The sequence below is a fragment of the Tenrec ecaudatus genome, chromosome 1 (assembly GCF_050624435.1).
Source record: "Tenrec ecaudatus isolate mTenEca1 chromosome 1, mTenEca1.hap1, whole genome shotgun sequence".
NCBI classification, from domain to species: Eukaryota; Metazoa; Chordata; class Mammalia; order Afrosoricida; family Tenrecidae; genus Tenrec; species Tenrec ecaudatus.
Window position 1 is genome coordinate 26,098,423 of NC_134530.1, and position 20,074 is coordinate 26,118,496.

Below are 20,074 nucleotides of genomic sequence, written 5' to 3' on the forward strand. Positions count from 1 at the left end.
GTGAGCTGGTGCCTGTTTTTAGGCAGATGGACACGTTCATGGCTCAGTTCATCGTCTGTCTGTGTCCTTTACCTTGGCATTGGAAATAACAATATATATTTTAAATGGCTTTTTTTTTCTTCCCTGGGACATTCCTGGGTTCCTAAGGGACAGTTTTTATAGTTCAGCGTTTCCCTTCAAAATGTGGGTCCTTCATGCTACTTCTGCCATAATTAACCACCGACAATTAACACGGAGGCTCCTCGCATCCCAGGAGGTGGCACGCCGCGTGAAGCCCGCAGGTAAGGGCACCTTGCGTTTTAAAACCGTCCGGGTCGCCATTTGGGCAACCAGCGGAAGAGGGGAGTCACTCCCACAACAGCTCCCGGGAGGTTGGGGGGCAGTCAGAAAAAGGAGATGAACACGTCTCGCCAAGGTTCCCCCCACGAAGCCCCCAAGTCCAATTTCCAGGAGAGTGTGTGAGTGCTGGGCTCCGTGTGTGCATGCGTGCGTGCCGCCCTTGGGCCCGTCGCTGTCCTCCGCCCTGCAATTACCAGCACCTGCATTAGGCCTCCACGGGCTTAAATTACTGGGGAAAGGGAGGGGTGCCGAGGAGGCTGGCACCCCACTGCCAACAATTAACATAAAAGGGTTCTATGGTTTAAAGCTGTGGGCGGGCATCACAAAAGGTTAAGAGACTAAATATAAAAATCTCTCTGAATATCAAATCAATGCGCTTTGTCGCTGAAGTCTGGGTGCTGTAATTTCACCAGAATCGGGGCTTCAGAGTATCTTGGCGATTGTTCCCGTCTGTGAAACCGCCCACCTTCTAAACCAAACGCAAATGGCCTTTTTCCGAAAGTTGAAAACAATCTAACAACGGAAGGATTTCCTTACCCACAGAATAATGCATTCTCGCCCTTGGCACTTACACCCCCTGACTGGCGCTGGGCCCCTGGAGAAGGGGGTGGGGTCTCTGAAAATCAAGTCTGTCTCGGGGAGTGGTGTGTTTTCCTTCACTGACCAACAGATCCGAGGGGGAGAAGTGTCCAATGGGATGTCTTAGGCTTGGGGGTTCATGGGGTCAGGTGGGCACAGAGGCAGGGTGGTGGCGGGGGACGGTGGGAGACTGCTATGAGGTCCCAGGAAAACACGTCTGTCCTTGGGGTGTAGGTATGGGGAGTGATGGGCTGGTACAGGTAGGACCAAGTCTGGGGGTGGGGCAGAGCTTTGCTCCTGAGGGGACCTGGGGGCTTTACCCACAGGCGGGTCAGGGTTCTTCCTGGTCCTGGTCTGCTGGGCACAAAGAGGGGTCTCGGTCAGACTGAACACAGGGCTTGCTTGGCAGCAGATGCACTGGCCCTGTTTCTCCATCCAGTGCAGTGGGAGGCAGGCAGGGCACCGAGCTCTGCCCCGCCATCAGGAGAAGCCGCCTCTGGACCAGCTAGGGACAAGCTAGAGTGGCCACGATCACCACAAGTGAGAATGACACTCAACCTGGGTCTCGGGCTGCTCCATCTCCACATCTTCCACGCTGGCCTCCTGCCCGTCCACCTCTGAAGCTGGAAGTGGTCAAGAGCAATCTGAAACAACGTCTCATCTTCAAGCTGGGCTGAAGGGCAGAGTTGTGGGGGCCAACAGAGATCTGATTCCCTCCACCCAGTGCTACCTGTTGCGGCTCCTGGGGATACCTCACTCGCTCGCTAGCCGAGTTAGCAGATGGGTGCTCCAGTTGCCAGGGTGCCTCTCAGCTAATACCGGTCCCTCCAGTGCCCCCCACCCCCACCCCCCAGCCATGCTCCCTGGATCTAACACATTCAGCAGGCTGCTTGGCCAATGGTCCTGGAGTCTGGATCTGCATGGCATGGTCCGCAAACACATTAGGGGACCAGCTGGCCCTGGGAGTGGGGCCCTGGTGTGTCTAGCTGATTGGGTTCAATAACAGGAGGGCCAGAGGCCCCCGGAGACACTGGCTTGAGTCCTTGGCTCTCAGACAACCCTGTCTGGGCCTACCCCAGATGCTCAGCTCAGCACCCACAGGTGCCCAGCAGGTATCAGTCTGGGGTGGCACCTCTCGTCCCAGCAGCCAAGACCACTGGTTGACTCAACACCCCTGCCCAGCTCCTCTGGCCACCGAACCTGGTTCTAGCGGGCACATTTTGGCCACACAGCCAAGTTCTAAGGAGCCCTAGAGGTGCCAAGGAGAAAGGCTGGACACCCCGTGGGGCAGCCCTGGTCTGTCTAGCAGGCCGCTGAGAGTCAGAATCAATGTTAGGGCACTCAACAGCCACGCTCTAGCCAATGAGATATTGGGGACAGGGAGCGTGGCTTCCTCCTTTCTGCCAGCTGGAACCAGGGTGAGATGGCCAGAGCTCATGAAGCCCTCTTGGCCCACGAGGTAGGCTGGGCCAGAAGGCAGAGGAAGAGGAATCAGGGACCAGCGCTCCTGGCAATGGTGGAGAGAGCTGACCTTTGCTGTGGACCGAGGGCCTCTGGGCTCTGAGATGTCATGTGTGACGGTTAGGTTGTATGTCAATGTGGATGGGCCAGGATTCCCCCATGAGCTGATCTCACTCAGTGTGGTCACCTCCAGGATGGGGTCTTCTGTGAAGCAGCTTGTGGGGGGAATCGACCTCCTCAATCGGGTCACAGCCTGGATATGATCGAGGGAGGCTGCACTCGGTGTGGCCTGCTCTCAGTATCAATGGGCAGTAGGTGGCACCTGGCTGACTTCTACTGCAGGATCTGGATCCTGTTAGAGAACCTGCCCTTCCCAGCAGCCAGCAGCAGACTGCCGACCTGGGACTCGTTCGGCCCATCTCTCATTCCTTCAGCTCAGCAGCCATGAGCTGCTTCATCTTCCTGCTACATCTTCCTGCTTCCTGTTCATCAGCCCCTGCAGCTATGGCAGCCAGAGAAGCCTCCAGCGGACATCTGACCCACAGACTTGACCTGAGTGGACTTATAATCCAGGGTACAACGGGTTGAGCAGTTTCTTGATATGCCCCCCACCCCTCTCTAGACACACACATACAAGCGTCCCTGGTTTTGCTTCTCTAGAGAACCCAGCCCAACACGTTCTTATGCTGGTTGAAGACAACCGGGCCTTACCCTCAGCCCACAGCCTGCGCGGGAGGGGGTCACATTCAGCAGGCGCTTGAGCCGGAGAGTTTCGATGACCATATGTTTGGTATTGGGTTTGGGTACATAAGATAGGACCGAGCCTTGGTCAGTGGACCAGACTTTCTGTCATGGGAGCTGAACTGAGGGTGGGGGCTGCTCCTTCAGGGCTTCTGCTCAATGCCAGTCTCTTGAGCATGGCCTGTGTCTTTGGTCCTGCCGTGGCCATGGCCACTGGCAGTCACTCCTGAGATCTTGAGGGAGGGGACATGGGCACCAGACTGGACTTTCTGCTCTAGAAGCCCATGCTTTGAATGGCTACCTGCCCAGGGCTCCATCACAGTAGGGGCATCACCCAGGAGATTCTCTGGTCCACACCTATTTCAGGAGGGCAATTGAGTTGTCCCAGAAAAGCCTGCCCATTGGCTGGGCACCGTGAGTGGACGTTTCTGGAGATTTCTAGACGCACACGGGGAGGGCGGGGTGGGGGGGTTGGTGGACTGATGTGTCTGACCGGGGGCAGCCACAACGAAGTACTACAAGTTGGGGGGGCTTAGGACAACAGACGTTCATTTGCTCAGCTTCCTGGGGGCCAGCTGCTCTGACCAGAAGAGCTGGGTTAGACAAACAAGAGCGCAGCACCAGGATGGGGGGGTTGTGGGGGAGGCTTATGAACAACCTGCGCTATGCAGATGACACAGCCTAGCTCGCTGAACATGAGGAAGGAAGATCCAAATTCTCACAACCGGACCAACAGGTCACATCGTGATCGATGGAGACGAGGTTGACATTGTCAAGGAGGTTGTCTTGCGTGGATCCTCAATCAAGGCTCATGGAAGCAGCAGTCAAGGGATCAAAAGACATGCTGCATTAAGTAAATCTTCTGCCCAAGAGCTCTTTAAGGGTACTGACGAGCAAGGATGTTACTTTGAGGACGAAGGTGCGCCTGACCCGAGCCATGGTCTTCTCTGTGGCCCCCGTACATGTGAGAGCTGGACACTGAATAAGGATGATCGAAGAACAACCGATGCATCGGATTGTGGTGCTGGAGTAGGATATGGAAGGTACCATGGACTGCTGAAAGGACAAGCGGATCCGTGTTGGAAGAAGTAAGCCCAGAGTGCTCCTTAGAGCCAAGGATGGCGAGACTTCGACTTACAGACGCGGGACATGTGATCAGGAGAGACCAGTCCCTGGAGAAGGACCCCGTGTTTGGTAAGGTGGAAGGGTAGCAGAAAAGAGGGAGGCTCTTGATGGGATGGATGGACACAGTGGCTGCGTCCATGGGCTCGGACACAGGGACCATGGTGAGGCTGGCACAGGACCGGGCAGGGTTTCCTTCTCGATGGCATCTGACAACTGAAACCTGGAGGCCAGAGCCAGACCCCTTGGGAAGGCTCCAGGGAGGGTCCTGCCTTGTCCCCTAACCTCTGGGAACCCCCGGCTGTCCCCTGGCTCATCGACACATCACTCCAGCCTCTGCCTCTTCTGTGACATGGCCTGAGCCTCTTCTCTTCTATGGGATGCCACTTGGGTGGGACGAGGCCCCAGTCTACACCAGTGTGACCTCAGCTGGTTTCGGCAGCCTTTGGTTCCTCCTGGCCTGCCCCTGGTCACGCAGAGGCAGGCGCTGGATGCTGGAACCAGCACAGGCGCACCTACCCTGCCACTCTGCCTGCACAGTTGCTGTAGGCTGCTCAGGGCCACTGCAGGGAGACGGGATCATGACCCAGCAGGGAGGGAGGATCTTGGAGGAGGAGGAGGAGGCAGAGGAGAAGGAGGAGGAGGAGGAGGAGGAAGAGGAGGAAGAGAAGGAGGAGGAGGGATTTCTTTCTTTGAGAATATCAAAGCTGGCTGACTCTTAGAAGAAGCTTCCTGATTCATTTCCCCTGTGGGACAGCTGTCTGATCACGGCGCCTCTGATCCTCTCATTCGGAAAACGGACAAAGACAACTTGTGTAGAGGTGCCCATGCCCAGGTGCCCGCATGCGAGGTCATTTTCTTGGAGGAGGAGCAGCCAGGAGAGCACTGCCCACTTTGACCCCTGAGGCTCTCTGACTCTAGGGTCCCTTCTGGCTCAGTCCCCAGACCTCCAGGGACAACCCGGTCTAGCCTGCCCAGACTCAGCCCTGACACCCAGTCTCCCTCACAGCCGGGGAAGCTGTGGGCATGGATGAGGTCTTTCTCTTGGCTCTAGACCCAGCTTCGGACTGGACTGCGGGTGGGGTGACAGCTAATGGACTGGCCGTGAAGGAGCCAGCCCCTCCCGGCTCTGAGCTGGCACTTGGGCTTCCTGAACATGCCCGTCATGGTTACTGTGAGGAGCTCTCTTACCTGCAGCTACATGCAATTGTGACCACAACAGAATGGCTTTCTTTGGGGGCCTCCCCATTGTTTGTAGAGGCCAGTTACCACCTTCCAAGGGAGGCCAGACGGTCGCTAGTGGGCTGATGGCCCCGAGCAGGGCAGGATGAGTGTGTGTGTGTGTGTGTGTGTGTGTGTGTGTAGGGGGTTGTCCAGGTGGTGGCCCCTCATGTCTTTGGAGAAAGGACACCTTGAAGAAGAGGATGATGCTGTTAGGTGCCGCCGAGTGGCTTCTGGCCCACAGGAACTTCATGCACGACCACACCAAACACTGCCTGGCCCTGCCCGTCCTCACAAATCCCTCCTGTGCCCGAGCCCATCGCTGCGGCCACGGCGTCAACCATCTTGTTGAGCGCCTTCCTCTCCTTCCTGCCCCTCCGCTTTACCACACCAGCTCCTTCTCCAGGGACGCGTCTCTCCTGACGACGTGTCCAGAGTGTGCAGCATGACGCCCCACCATCCTGGCTTCTTAGGGCCACTCTGGCCCTACTTCTTCACGGGAGCAGAAAGCCTCCTCTGTCTCCTGGTAGTTTTGAACCGTCGACCTTGAGGTTAGCAGCACCAATGCCTGACCGCTGCGCCACCACAGCGCTGAAGATGACGTGGGAGGGAGCATTTCCGGTGAGAATGGCGGGGGGGGGGGGGGAGAGTTCACTCGGAACTTACTAAGAACAGAAGGTACTAATGACTGGACAGGCAGAAAACCAGGTCATCGGTTGTCAGAGGGATCCTGCTGTGTTCTGAACGGTGTCCCTGGAAACCAGTGGCTGGAGGCCTCACCCGCTATGGGGTGGAAGGGACCCCTGTGGGGATGAGGGGCTCTTTGTTATGTTGGAGGGCGCTATCAGGGCAGGGTGGGCCAGAAGCCCAAACCCTCGGAGTTTAAAGAGGACCATCAGACCTGGACGTGAGAAGCTTCCGGGGAAGGTCGAGGTCTGTGAGGGATGCCCAGGACCCGAGGGGCACCGGCCTCCCACACGGCCGACACTCTGCCTGGACTGCCAGCCTCCAGACCCGTGAGGAGATGAACCCTGTTCTTTAAACGCATGGTGTCTGTGTGACAGCAACCCTCAGACCCAGGGTCCGGACAGAAAATAAGATAGGAAGGAGAAGCAAGAGAGGGTCCCGCCCACCCCACTCCCTCCGAGTCTGGCCATGGCCTGTGTGTTTGTTCCCACACGCGTGTCCTAGAACAGCTACCTCATGCGCACAGCTCTAGTGAGTCCGGGGGTGCTCCGCCTGGGGCCTGGGGTCACCAATGAGCCAGTTGCTATGGCAATTCTTCCCAAGGGGGTGGGGGACTGGTCCTGCCTAGTAGAGGGGCCTCGGGCCCCCACAAGCCCCAGAGCCTGCCACCTAGCAGTGCCCTCCTGAACTGGACCTACCTGGCCGGCTGCTGACCCTACGCACGGGAGGAGGAGGGCGGGCATTCCCAAGCAGTCCTCCCTGCCCAGGCTTTCCAGAGGACACTGACCAGCAACCCCACCTCTCAGGGCTGCGCCCTCGGTGTGGTGGGCCCCCTGGGCCGGGCCGGGGAGGCGGAGCTCCAGCGGGGCCACTGAGGGGCACCCAGAGCGGGGTGCCAAACGCATGGTCCTTCTTCAAACCTAGCTGGTGGTACAGCAGCATGTCCCTCCAAGCCTCCTGGAAGGCGGGCTTCCACGGGCTGTCGTAGAAGAGCCACGAGCAGCTCAGAGAAGGGACACCCTGCTGTGTGGGCCTGTGGGAGGTCCCAGCCCAGCCACGGGCGCCCCACACCAACCTGTGGGGAGGTTCCGGGTCCTGGGCCCGCACAGGAAGAGGGCAGGGTGAGTTCATCTGTGGGGTCTCCGGGTGCTGCCTGGAGTGACAGCAGGTGCCTGGGTGTCCAGGGGACAGGGGCAGTATATCTACGTACACTTGGGGTGACAAAGGCCATTTTGGCCAGCCTCTCACCTGCAAGACCCCCTGGGGGATGCGTGTCACTCCCCACCCCCTCTGTCTGCTCAGTTGGGCCTGGACATCCAGTGGGCAGTGCGGTCCTTCCTGCTCTGTGTCCCAGGCGCCCTGCAAGCCCAGCACCCCCTGCTCCCTGCCGTGGGGTGGTGCACGCAGGCCCAGTGACGTCCTCTCCAGACAGCCGTGTGCAATGGCACCACACCCCCGCACCCCGGTCTCCCCCCTCACATAAACACCCTCAATCCCTGTCACCTCTGAAAGAATCAGATGGGCTTCCCAGGGTGCCTGGCCCTGACTTTGGGGATCTGCCTGTGACCCCCGCCCTCTCCCAGAGCCCCTCCCTGAGCGAGCGCCAGCCCCGCTGCCTATTGCACATCCAGGTTGTTCCCGGCGTTAAGATGGCAACCACGTCTTTGCCATGGGAGCACTCTCCATCCCTGAGCACAATAATGGCAGTGATTAGACTCGGATTCAACTCCGAGCCTTGGCACCCGGCTCACGTGATCATCCTGGAGCAGTCTGGGCGAGGCGAGGCTGGCGCCGGCTATAGGAGCTTGGTCCCCCCCAGGAATCGCTGACCAGACACCGCCACCTGGGGGCCAGCCCTCGGCGTGCTTGGGGCTGCTGGGCAGAGGCTGTGCCCAGATGGAGTCATCTGGAAAGGGGGGCACCCCAGGACCAAAAGGAGTGGGTTTGGGTGGGCGGGCCGTGGCTCTGGTGGGCCGCCCAGGCTCAGCTTCAGCCTGACGGAGCCACAACTGATGCTCTGGACAGGGGCTGCCCACTGCCAGGCTCAGGATGGACCAAGAATCAACCGAGGTTAACTGGGGGCTCATGGCCATGCTAGGGGTTTCCAGGGCACCACATGCCTGCAGCACAGACCTGTCCCCTGGGACCAGCCAGCACGGAGCGGCATGTCACTGCTACCAAGCCTCCCCCTGCCCCCGCCCCCACTGAAACCAAAACCAACCCACTTCTCTCAAGACCATTCTGGGGATAGGACGGGGAGGCCCTGGCCTAGCCCAGCCCACACGGCGATCCTCTTTCTTAGTGTGTTGAACCGCTTGATGGGTGTAGAGCCCGCGTCCCACACAGGTCAGCAGCTTGAATGAATTACATCCTTGTTCCCCTTACTAGTAGGTCCCCTGGACCCCCAACCTCCCTGCCATCGGCCCAGGGGATTTTGTACCCAGTTGCTGCCTTTGCTGCACTGGGTTTCATAACGAGGCTGCCACCCTTACGGATGCTGACGGCCGCCTCTTTTCCCCATGGACAGATGGTGGCTTCAAACCGCTGACTTTCCAGAAGCAACCTAGCGCTCCTTGGAACGCCGCCCCGCCTGCCCCTGCCCCCAGAACGTCCTCTTGAGGGCCATGTGTGCTGCTGGTCCCTGCACATTCCACCCAAGTGCGCAGCCAGCTTTTCCTGCGTTACCCCCAACCCCGAGCCTGGGCTGCCCAGCCTTCCTGGGCCATCATGTCCACTCACCAGGGGGGCCGCATGGGCTGTCTTCCTGGTCCCGCAGGGTGTCCCCAGCTGGCACTGGCTCCACATTGGCTGAGGGTAGGGGCGGGTCAGCTCCGGCACTTTCCTCCACCGCCCTGAGCTCCGGCCCCGTGGACTCGGACTTGGACTCGGGGCTCCACAGCGGGTAGGTGATGCAGTCAAACCCACTGTGGAGGGAAACGAAGGGCTGGATTTCCCATCCCCTGACCCCGAATAGGGTGGCGGGTAGGGAGGGACACCGTGGCCTGGGGCTGGACAGAGAGGAAGTCACCCCAGGGCGAGCCGAGGGGTGGTGTGTCTGGGGATGCTCCCTGCCCAGCCAGGCTTGGGTCAGGTAGTCACTTGAAACCAGGAGGAGGGTGGGTCTCTGTCCGGGCTGGAAAAGGCAGGTGCTCTCATCTTCCCCTGGGGCTTGGGTTCGTGGCTGGTGAGAAGGTTCGGGCCCCTGGCAGCGAGCACAGAGTGTCCCCTGGCTGCCTGGCTGCTCCCTGGGTTCTGAGTTCTGGCTGTGAGTGGGACCGAGGCTGGCCTCTCCAGGCGTGGCTCAGGCCCTGCCTCCACCTCATAGCTCCGAAGGCCCGCAGAGGTGCCAGCGTCTGAAACCTGAGACCCATTTCCTCCCTTCTATTTCATCAAATATCCCTGCTCGACTTGGACTTCACCGAGCCAGCTCTGTTCCTTGGGAGGAGGAGGAGAAATCAGGCCTAACCCTATAAGGCCTGAATTTTTAATTTCAGGAAAAAAATTTTTTTGGTTCTTATTTTTTACTTTCATAGTTATTAATATATATAACAACCAAAATATATTTTAAAATATAAATTTTGAAATGTTTTTTAAATGTAACCAAATTGTCACATTCATCCATGGATTTATAATAAATGTTATAATGAAATATTATAATTAAATGTTACAAAAATGTCATGCTCAGCACTATAGGACTAAATAGGCTTGGGGGCCTGGGCTGTGGAAACAGTCAACGTGCTCAGCTGTGAACCAAAAGGCTGTTGGTTCAAATCCACCCCAGGGCACCTTGGAAGACAGGCCTGGCAGTCTACTTCTGAGAGGTTACTGCCTGGGATACCCCACGGAGCAGCTCGGCTGGGACACAAGAGGAAGAGGGGTCTGGTCTTGGTCAGGTAAGCTCAAAACAAACTCACCTGAGTTTGGAATTTTACCCTGAAAAGCATTTTCTGGTTGTCTTAACCCCTTTCATATTTCATCCTCAGGAAAGAGAGCTCTCTCTCTCTCTCTCTCTCTCTCTCTCTCTCACACACACACACACACACACACACACACACAATGATGTGTGTTCCAAAGGGGCCAGAATGGCTGAGTGTGCGACAGGATAGGCATCGTTACTGGGGAGACCAAATCCGGGTCTGGACCTGCGAGCAGCCTGCTGGCCTCAGGTGGTGCCCACCAGCTCTGTGAAGGTGACATTGACCATGACAAGCCTGGTAGTGACAATGGGGCTGGTGAGTCCACCTCCCTCCCAAGCTCCAGGGTGGGGTTTGCAGACTGGTAAAAAAGGGCCTCTCTGAGCAGGAAGGAAAAAGGCAAAGGGAGGAGGGAGGGGCAGAGACAGGCTGGAAGCAAGGGGAGAAGGGGACGTGGGGTGGTGGAAGGAGGTGAGGAGAGGGCAGCTGGCCAGGAGGAGGTTACGCAGGGTTCTGGTGGGCCAGGCTCTGTGTGAACATGTGCTGTCCCAGAGGCTGGGGCTGGCTGGAGGACATTGGTCAACCGCATGTGGCACCTGCTCGCCCCCCACTGCCATGGGGAGTCACTTGCTGCACGAGCGAGGGGAGGCCCTGGGCACAGCCACCTTCCAGAGCATCCCTCTCCAGGGAGCACCCCACGCTGCCCCAGCATGGCCACTGCCCGGGCCCGGCAGCATCACTCACAATGGTGTTGGGATGGGCGTCTCCTGGTGCTCTGCGTCCACCTGGAAGAAGCTGACGTCGGAGTAGGTCGGGAGCTGCACATACCGAACGCCTGCCGAGATGCCCAGGACCCGGCCGTTCTCACCTTCCAGAAAGAAGACCCGTCCTCAGTCCACTGGGGAGCTGGCTGCTTCACAGACCCCCTGGCCCCTGGCCTAAACAGCACAGGGCAGTGGCCTCAGCCACTCCAAATTTCTGGTTCTGGGACTCAGGTCCCCAGTGCTGCCTCTTGCCCTGGCTCTTCTCTCTGGAAGGTCTCTCCCCTGACCAGGTTCCTTGGCCCCAGCCTGGCTGACCACACTGTGAGGGCCCAGTAGACAGTGCTGAGTAAACACCGGGTGTTTCCAGCATCAGCTTACCAGGTGCAGGCGTCCAGCCCTGCCACTCCTGCCTCTGAGGCTCGATAGCATCCCAAGACCTGGACACCACTGCCCACCGTCCCTGGCGGTCTCCAAACACAGGCCCTGCTACACCCTGCTGGGGCAGGTAGGCGTGATGGAGGCGCTGGGCTGCACCGAGAGAGAGGCGGGACAGCGTGCCCAGGGGAAGGGGAGGGAGGGGACTCCTGGTCTGAGCCAGGCAGATCCACCGAACTGAACCTGGGCTCGTGGTGTATCCGGTTCTGCAAATGTAGGACACTCAGACAAAGGAACAAAGCCCAGAGGAGCTCACAGTGGAGGGGGCCAGTTCTGGCCTGGGTCACCGGCCCCGGGGGCTGCTTCTGATGGTGGGTGTCCGGAGCCTGTGTCCTCTACCCCCAGTGTCAGGCCAGGCCACAGGAACTCCATGAGGGTCAAGTTCCAACAGGCATCGCCGACTACTCTCGGGGAAGGTCATTCATTGTCCAGCCTTCTCTGTCTCTTGGGTCTGGAGAAGGGAGACACACTGGGAAGCCACTGGGAAGGAAAAGGTCCCATCCATGGCCTGAAATGGGAGTCCTGATGGCACAGCGCTTAAGCAATGGGCGTGGCTGCACGAATAACTGGCTGTGGTTTGGTGACCCTCCTATTCTGGCCATGACGGGGGTCACTGGGACCGGCCTCCCCTCCCACGTGACAGCTAAAGCAGGCACGGGGGACAGAAGAGCGGCTTTCAAGACCCTGAACAGAAGGCGGCTGAGGAGAGCCATCCAGGAAAGGATGGGAAAGGAGCAGGGTCACGCGGTGCTTGACCACCCAGCCACTGTCCTGTGAGGCTGCTGAGGTCTCGGTGCAGAAAGGGAAACAGGCAGAGCCAGCAGACCGTACTGAGAACATGGCTGAGGGCCTAGGGAGACGGAGGCACACAGCAGGAGCTCCGGAGCTCAAGCACAGCGGGGCAGAGACATGCGGGGGTGGGGTGGGGGGGTGGTCCCCCTCCTGAGTCCAGCAGATCACAGGCCAGCACAGGAGAGTGAGGGAAACCACAGGAGATCCAGGACAAAACTGCCTCCGAGGATCCAAGGGAGGACGGCGAGGAGAGCAGACAGGGCCCAGCACGGCTGGGGAAACTCAAAATTCATGGGCACCAACCAACCAGAACACTCACGAGGGTCTTGCCTTTGTCAGGGGGCGTAATTAGTCTTCCCCCAGGCACGCCTCCAGACCTGCCTAACAAGCCAGAAATGCAAGCCCTGGACGGATCCAACGGTCTCCAAGTAACTGAACTGTGGTCCAGAACAAAGCTCAAGGAGATTTATACAGGAATACAAAGGTACCCAGCACCTAACAAGGTAGACTTTACAGTGTCTTGGCACCCAATTAAAGATGGCCAGGCATGTAAAGAATGCAGCAAGGGAGGCCCGTGAGGCGGCGAGGAATGGGCCAGTTAAACCCAAACCAGAACAGACGCAGATGTTAGGCAGAGCCGCAAAGCACGGCTGAAAAGTTGGTGGAGCGCAGTCCAGGCTGTTAGAAGAGGAGGCGCTGCAGAGCTGCTGGAATGAAAGCTACAATGTGTGGGCTGTAAAGGACGCTGGCTGCGATCAACAGCAGATTAGACACCACCGAAGGGAACGTTTGTGAACTTGAAAACGTCACTAGAGAAACTGTCTGACATGCAACATAAGGGGACGGGGGGAGGAGGAGGAGGAGGAGGAGAAAGAGGACTTCGAGTCACCTGGTATCTGGGTAGTTGGGGTCCCCAGGGAAGGGTGGGAGAGGCTGCCGAATGGTTGGAAAGATGCCAAGTTGGAGACAAACTTGAGACGTACTGATCCAAGAATTCTTACAGGAATGTCTCAAAGCTCACAATTAAACAATGAGAAAATAACGTCATGAAAATGGACAGACGTTAGGAGCATTTTCTTCACCAGGAAAGACAGATGGCTGGCAAATTACATGAGAAGGTTCTCATGACCGCTCGTCATGAAAGCCACAGTGAAATACTACCCACACCTCCCCTATCAGAAGGACTAAGATGGGACCGGCCGACCCTGTTGAGTGCTGCCGAGGGTGTGGACCGACTGGACCCCCCCGCCCCGCCCCCACTGCTGGGGAACGCACGGCTGCTCACCCTTTACAATGGTACGAAACAGGCTGGCAGTTTCTTTAAAAAGTTAAAATCTACCTGTCTTTTAGGATGGAGGCCTTCTCTTATAGGTGTCTACGCACGAGAAGCGTGTCCATGCTGTGCATAGCGACTTTATCTATGATGGCTCCCAAGCAGAAATAATTCCAATACCCGTCGGGAGGAGCTGGGACAAACACAGCGTGGTATGTCCACACAGCGGCATGCTACTCAGCAATAAAAACGAAGGTAGCGCTGGTGCCTGGATGAATCTTAAAGGATATTAGTCACGGTGAAAGGAGCCAGGCGGGACGAGCAGAGCCCACGGATGGCTCCATTGACATACAACACAAGAACATACAAACCAACTCACAGTGACAGAAAGCAAAGCAGACCCGTGGCTCTCTGGGTGGGGGTGGGAGGGGAGGGGTGACGGGGTTGTTCACTGCCTTGAACTGATCCCTGTGTTTCTGGTCTTTCCCAATCACATAAAGTCACACATAGGAAAATTACTTATCAATATATTACAGCATTATTTGAAAGGAAATCGTGGTTAGCTGAAGTTTTATCAGTAGGGATCTGGTTTAATAAAATATACAGCTATAAAACCATACTACTCAGTGGGAAAGGTCTCCCGAATATCCTGTCATACGCAAAGAGAAGGTACAGACCAGCGTGTGCACTTACACGGACACACAGAGACACGCGGATTTTGTGCCCAGAAGAAAAACAAAACACATACTTATCGCGCATAAGGAAATTCTAAAATTCTAAGAATAAAAACGAACCCCCAAACCACTGCCATTCATTCCATCCCGACTCCGAGCAGCCCACACAGGGCTCCAGAGCCTGTAAAGCATCTGGGCACTGACTGCCTCAACTTCCTTTCATGGAGCACCCGGTGGGCTTGACCCACCAACCTTTCCGTTAGCAGTCTAATTCAGGCTCACCTGACAGGGCTTCTGGAAATAAACACAAGAAACTACTCCCCGTAGCTACTCGGCCTGTGGGAGGCGCTTGAGCGTGGAGCTGGGCGCCGCGTGGAGGGGACACCAGCGTTGTGGGAAGGTGCTTCCCGTTCATAACTTCTCATGGTTTTAAATAGAAAATAAATGCAACTGATTTCTTATTCAAAAATTAAATGGCACGTTTAAGGATTTCCTGAAATACAAACAGATAAGCGAACAACTGTGGTCTAGCATGACAGAATAAGGAGTGTGACAAGTCGTCTCCCCCAGAAGTAAAGGTAAACCTGGACAAGATGGTCAAAAAACCCCAAACAAACCCTTAATGAGCCTGGAGATCAAACACAGCACCCCCGGACCTACTGCCATCAAGTCTACCCTGACTCAGAGCCCCACAGGGTTTGCAAGGCTGTAATCTCCGTGAACGCACACTGCCTCGCCTTTCTCCCACCAAGTAGCCGGTGGATTCAAACCACTGACCTCTTGGTTAGCAGCCAAATGTTTATCCACTGTGCAACCAGGCCTCTTTAAATATAGCTTAGAAAGGAAAACAGAGAAGAGTTTTATTTAAAGAAAAACAACAAACGACTGGATCTTGGGTTACAAACAGACATATTCTGTGACACTGTCACCTGGCTCTTCTCCCATCTTCCTCTCCCCGGTTCTCTCAGCGTGGTAGCTCTGTCAGGGGGGTGAAAGCAATGGATTCTAACTAGCAGCTTCGCTGTGGGAAGGGACTGCCTTGATTTGGAGTGAAGTACGGGAAAAAAGCAAAACAGAACAACTCTTGATATTCCCAGGAGTAGTAATAGCTTAGTGACAAAAGATGAGGCTGGGCCTAAATTGTAGCTAGCCCGAGGCTTCTGTTCTGATTTGCACTGGCTAGAAATTAATGGAAGACCTGCTGGATGGGACAGTCACTGTGGGCCTTGGTAAGTTCCCACAGAGCTCTGGTGTTTGGCAAGACCGCACCTGGGCAAGGTTATGTGAATGACCCGTAAGAGGGGTCGGGTGTCGACTCATCCCTAACTGCAGGGGAGGCCTGGTCCACCAACAAAGGAGCCAGGAGCGTACCTGGCACCAAGTCAAACCAGGGTAGATTTGTGAGCTGTCTAAACCCTGAACCTGTTTCCCAACCCTGATGTAGCCTCATTGACAAAGCATGAACTCTTTACTGGTTCACGATGTTTGAGCACAAACGCTGACCGATCCTTGGCTGACCGACATAGAGGCGACTGCTAGAAGGCCACGCCTACATATAAGAAACCAAACTGCACACCGACATCAGCGACTGCACACATGTGGCAAACAAACGCCACAGCACGGTTCTGGGAAAGTCACTAAACAAACAAACAACAAATAAGCAAAAAATAAAATAAACCAAACAATAGCCCCCCCCCCGAGGGGGGGGGCGGCTCAGGATCGATCATAGCTGTATTATCTAACACATCTCGTTTTCAACAACAACAAACTACAAGCCATGCATGGAAGTAACAAGATGAGACTCGTACCTGAGGCTGAGGCAGGGGTGGGGGGCAGCCACTAGACACTGTCTCTGAGCAAACCCAGCTGTTACACTGAGCAACGATTTGAAAACATCTATTGTAAATACAGTGAAAGAACTAGCAGAAACCATGATTAATAATTAAAGGGAAGTATAATGACAGTGACTCGTCGCATCAAACAGGGCCTTGGAAGAAATAATAAATTTAAAAAAAGAAAGAAAGAAAGACTGAATTAAAGGAAACCTTAAGAGCCAAATGGACATTTGGGAGGTGAAAACAATTGAAAATTTCAAAATTGACTAGAGTCTAAACTTCAGATGTGAGGTGACAGAAAAAGGCATCCGAGAACGTGAAGATTGAGCAATAGCAATTGTTCAATCTAAGGAACAGAAATCAGAACGAATAAAAATCAACAGAAGATCTGAAATCTGTGGAAACGATCAGCCACACCGACGTATGTGAAATGCAAGTCCTCCAGGGGAAAGAGACGGGGAAAGAAGCAGGTGTGGTAGTTACAGAATCTCCTGTCCACTTGACAACTAGAGTGAAGGGGTGGAGTCTAGCCTGACGAGGCTTCCGTGTGGGTGTGGCCTTCTTATGAGGATTCTGGGAACTGCCTCTCTTCCTCCCTTGAGACAGGACGCACCCACTCTCACTGCTTCGCCTTGCTGTTGAGGAGCCAGGCTCAGGGAGCTGGAGTTGCCACGTGGAGACCCAGGCCAGCGCTAAGATGCTTCCACCCCAGTGGATCCACAGGACCTTTCGCCCACCAGCCTGTGCTCCTCCTGCATTTGGCATCATTGTGAGTGGCTATGTGAGTCTGAAGAGGAATTTATGGACTGGTATTGGACTTACAGGCTAATATCAGAATTGTGGACTTGGACTGGACTGGGCTGGGATATTTTCTTAATATACAATGACTCTTGGATAAAAAGCTCTCTCATACACATATGGGTGTCACTGGATTTGTTTCTCTAGTCAAACCAGTCTAACAACAGGCATGTAAAAACATTTGAAGACAACAAATGGCTGAAAACACCCCAAATTTGGTGAAAAATACTGAACTACACATTCAAGAACAGTGAAAAAAAAATCCCCAAACCTCCAAGTAGTATAAACATATCATAGTCAAACTATAGAAAACTGCCAGTGAAGGAAAAAATTTGAAAATAGCAAGAGAAAAACGACCCATCACACAAAATAAGATTAACAACTAACTTCTTAGCCAAAACAAGGAAGGCCAAATGGCAATGGAATGACATATCCAAAATACTGAAAGGCAAAATTTTTTCAACTCACAATGCTAGACCCAACATACGCTTCTTCAAACCTGAACGCAAAATTAAGTCCATTCCCGGACTAGCAATTACTGAGAGAATTAATTGCTTACAGATCTGCCTTATAAGAGACAGGAAGCGCCTGATCTGACCCCACCACACTGAGGCAAAACACTAAAGGCGTGCAACAGAACAGCAAGGAGAGCAAAGCAAGGAAGTACCAAAAATAGACTTTGGGGCCAGTGCATGGCACCCCATCAGACTCGACCGGAAAATACTCCTAACAGTCAACAAACAGACCTTGAACTATTTACAGGCTTTTCATTTTTTGACATTGGTTTTGTTGTTTTGTTTTCTTTTGTCACTTTGTTTTGCTCTGTCTTCTTTTCTTGTGCATATTATTATCTCTGCAGGTCTATCTAGATAAGACAGGTGGGATAAATAATCTAGAGGAGGAAACACAGGACCGATGGTTCTAGAGAGACATGGGAGAGGGGGAGGTGGGGGAAAGGAAGTGGTGTTAGCAAATCCAGGGACAAGGGAACAACAAGTGGTCCAAAATCAATGGCAAGGAGGGTGTAAGAAGCTTGGTAGGGATTGATCAAGGGCAATGTAACCGAGAGGAATTACTGAAACTCAAATGGAGGTGAAGCATGATACTTGGACAAGAGGAAGGTAAAAGGAAATAGAGGAAAGAAGTAGGAGGCAAAGGGCATTTATAACTGTCTAAATACAGGCATGTACATATGTAAATATGTTTATATATGATAGGGATTCAGATCTATGTGCATATATTTATAGGTTTAGTATGAAGGTAGCAGATGGACATTGGGCCTCTCCTCAAGTACTCCCTCAATGCAAGAACACTTTGTTCTATTAAACTGGAATTCCATGATGTTCACCTTCCCAACACGATCACTGAAGACAAATGTGTGCATAAGCAAATGTAGTGAAGAAAGTTGAAAGTGCCCGGCTATCAAAAGATACAGCATCTGGGGTCTTAAAGCTTGAAGGTAAACAAGCAGCCATCTAGCTCATAAGCAACAAAGCCCACATGGAAGAAGCACACAAGCCTGTGTGATCACGAGATATCAAAGGGATCAGGTATCAGGCATCAAAGAATAAAAACTCATGTAATTGTGAATGAGGGGGAGTGTGGGGTGGAGACCCAAAGCCCATCTGTAAGCAATTGGACATCCCCTTACAGAAGGGTCGCAGAGAGAAGATGAGCCAGTCAGGGTGCAGTGTAGCAACGATGAAACATACAACTTTCCTCTAGTTCTTAAATACTTCCTCCTCACTATCATGTTCCCAATTCTACCTTATAAATCCGGCTCAACCAGAGGATGCACACTGGTGCAGATAGGAACTGGAAACACAGGGAATCTAGGACAGATGATCCCTTCAGGACCAGTGGTGAGAGTGGCGATACTGGGAGGGTGGAGGGAGGGTGGGTTGGAAAGGTGGAACAGATTACAAGGATCTACATATGACCTCCTCCCTGCGGGATGGACAACAGAAAAGTGGGTGAAAGGAGACGTTGGACAGTGCAAGATATGACAAAATAACAATTTATGTATTGTCTAGGGTTCATGAGGGAGGGGGAGGCGGGGAGGGAGAGGAAAAATGAGGAGCTGATGCCAGGGGCTTAAGTGGAGAGCAAATGTTTTGAGAATGATGAGGGCAATGAATGTACAAATGTGCTTCACACAATTTATGTATGGATGGATTATGCTAAGAGTTGTATGAGCCCCTAATAAAAGAAAGAAACAATAACTTCACATCTTGGTGAGTTGTACCTAATCAAGATGTCTATGATTTTGGAAAACAAACAAACAAAAAAGAACTGTATCCTGAATATTTCTGGACCTGAATTGTAACCTGTGACTTCTCTAATAAGTTCCTTAATTGCGAGCATTGTCTGTGAGTTCCATGTGGTCCTCTGAATGGCTGATCTCAGAACTGGGGAAAGATCAATGAGCACGTTTGACCTCGGCCTCATGGGAATCAGCCCTGGGCGGTTGGTGCCGATAATGATTCTCCTTCCCCTTGGGAAGGTGGAGAAGGTCAGACACTTCTGCCAGGCCATTTTCCCAAGAATATTAAAGAAAATTGTGAGACAAAACTGGTTAATGGAGCAAAGAGAACTTCCATGATGATGACATTTACTAGGGAAATAGAACGTTGCCAACAATTTTCAGTCTGTTGATCTTATTGTGTGTGTGGCTGTGCATCTGGAAGCTGTGTCACCGGTATTTCAAATACGGGCCGGGTCGCCCAAAGTGAACAGATTTGAGCAGAATTCCCGGACTCCGGGTGGACTATGAAGACAGACTGGGCTGTCCATTTCAGAGGGAGCAGTTACTGACAACTGTAAGGACAGCCGTGAAACATTGCCACAAACATTGCAGTGAAGCGCACCCCGAAACCTTGTCAGAGAGAGTGTCCGAGGACGAGCCCTTCAGGTCAGAAGGAACTCCGAATGTGACCAAGGACGAGCTGCCTTCTCACAGTAGCGTGGACTCTAAATGATAGAGATGCAGTCATCGATGGAGCCTGCGGGAGCAAAGCCTTTGGGATCTCCATCTGATGATGGGGCGTGACTCAGAATGAGAAGCAGCTGCAAACATCTATAAATTACTGGAACTTTTGGACTGATGACGTATGAATCTGGGAAAATGAGAAGCCATCAAAAATGAAGCAGAACGCCTCAAGATCAGTACTCTGGGCGTTAGTGAGCTGAAATGGACTGGACTTGGCCTTTTTGAACCAGACAGTCATGTGGTTTACATGATAGAAAAAGAACACTTCAGGATCTGTGAAGTACAAGGCTACCTGCGAGAGGAGGCTATCTAGCCACATACAAGGAATCTAGTCAATTCAATTCCTATTCAGATCTAAGCACCAACCACTAAAGCCAGCGGTGAAGAAATGGAAGAATTCTACCAAGGTCTTCTGTCAGAAATCAATCAAACATACTGACGTAGTTAGTT

At 53.9% G+C, this 20,074-nt stretch overlaps 1 protein-coding gene across 1 annotated transcript in view; it reads right to left on the minus strand.

Annotated features, from left to right (window-relative positions):
- The window catches only part of MORN1 (MORN repeat containing 1), a 75,682-nt gene that overhangs the window by 29,355 nt on the left and 26,253 nt on the right, over positions 1–20,074 (minus strand). Inside the window, exons 9-10 of the mRNA XM_075558131.1 lie at positions 10,809–10,932; positions 8,890–9,074 (exon numbers count right to left, since the gene is read on the minus strand). Of these exons, the coding sequence (XP_075414246.1) occupies positions 8,890–9,074; positions 10,809–10,932 (309 nt within the window). The remainder of the gene's footprint in view (positions 1–8,889; positions 9,075–10,808; positions 10,933–20,074) is intronic.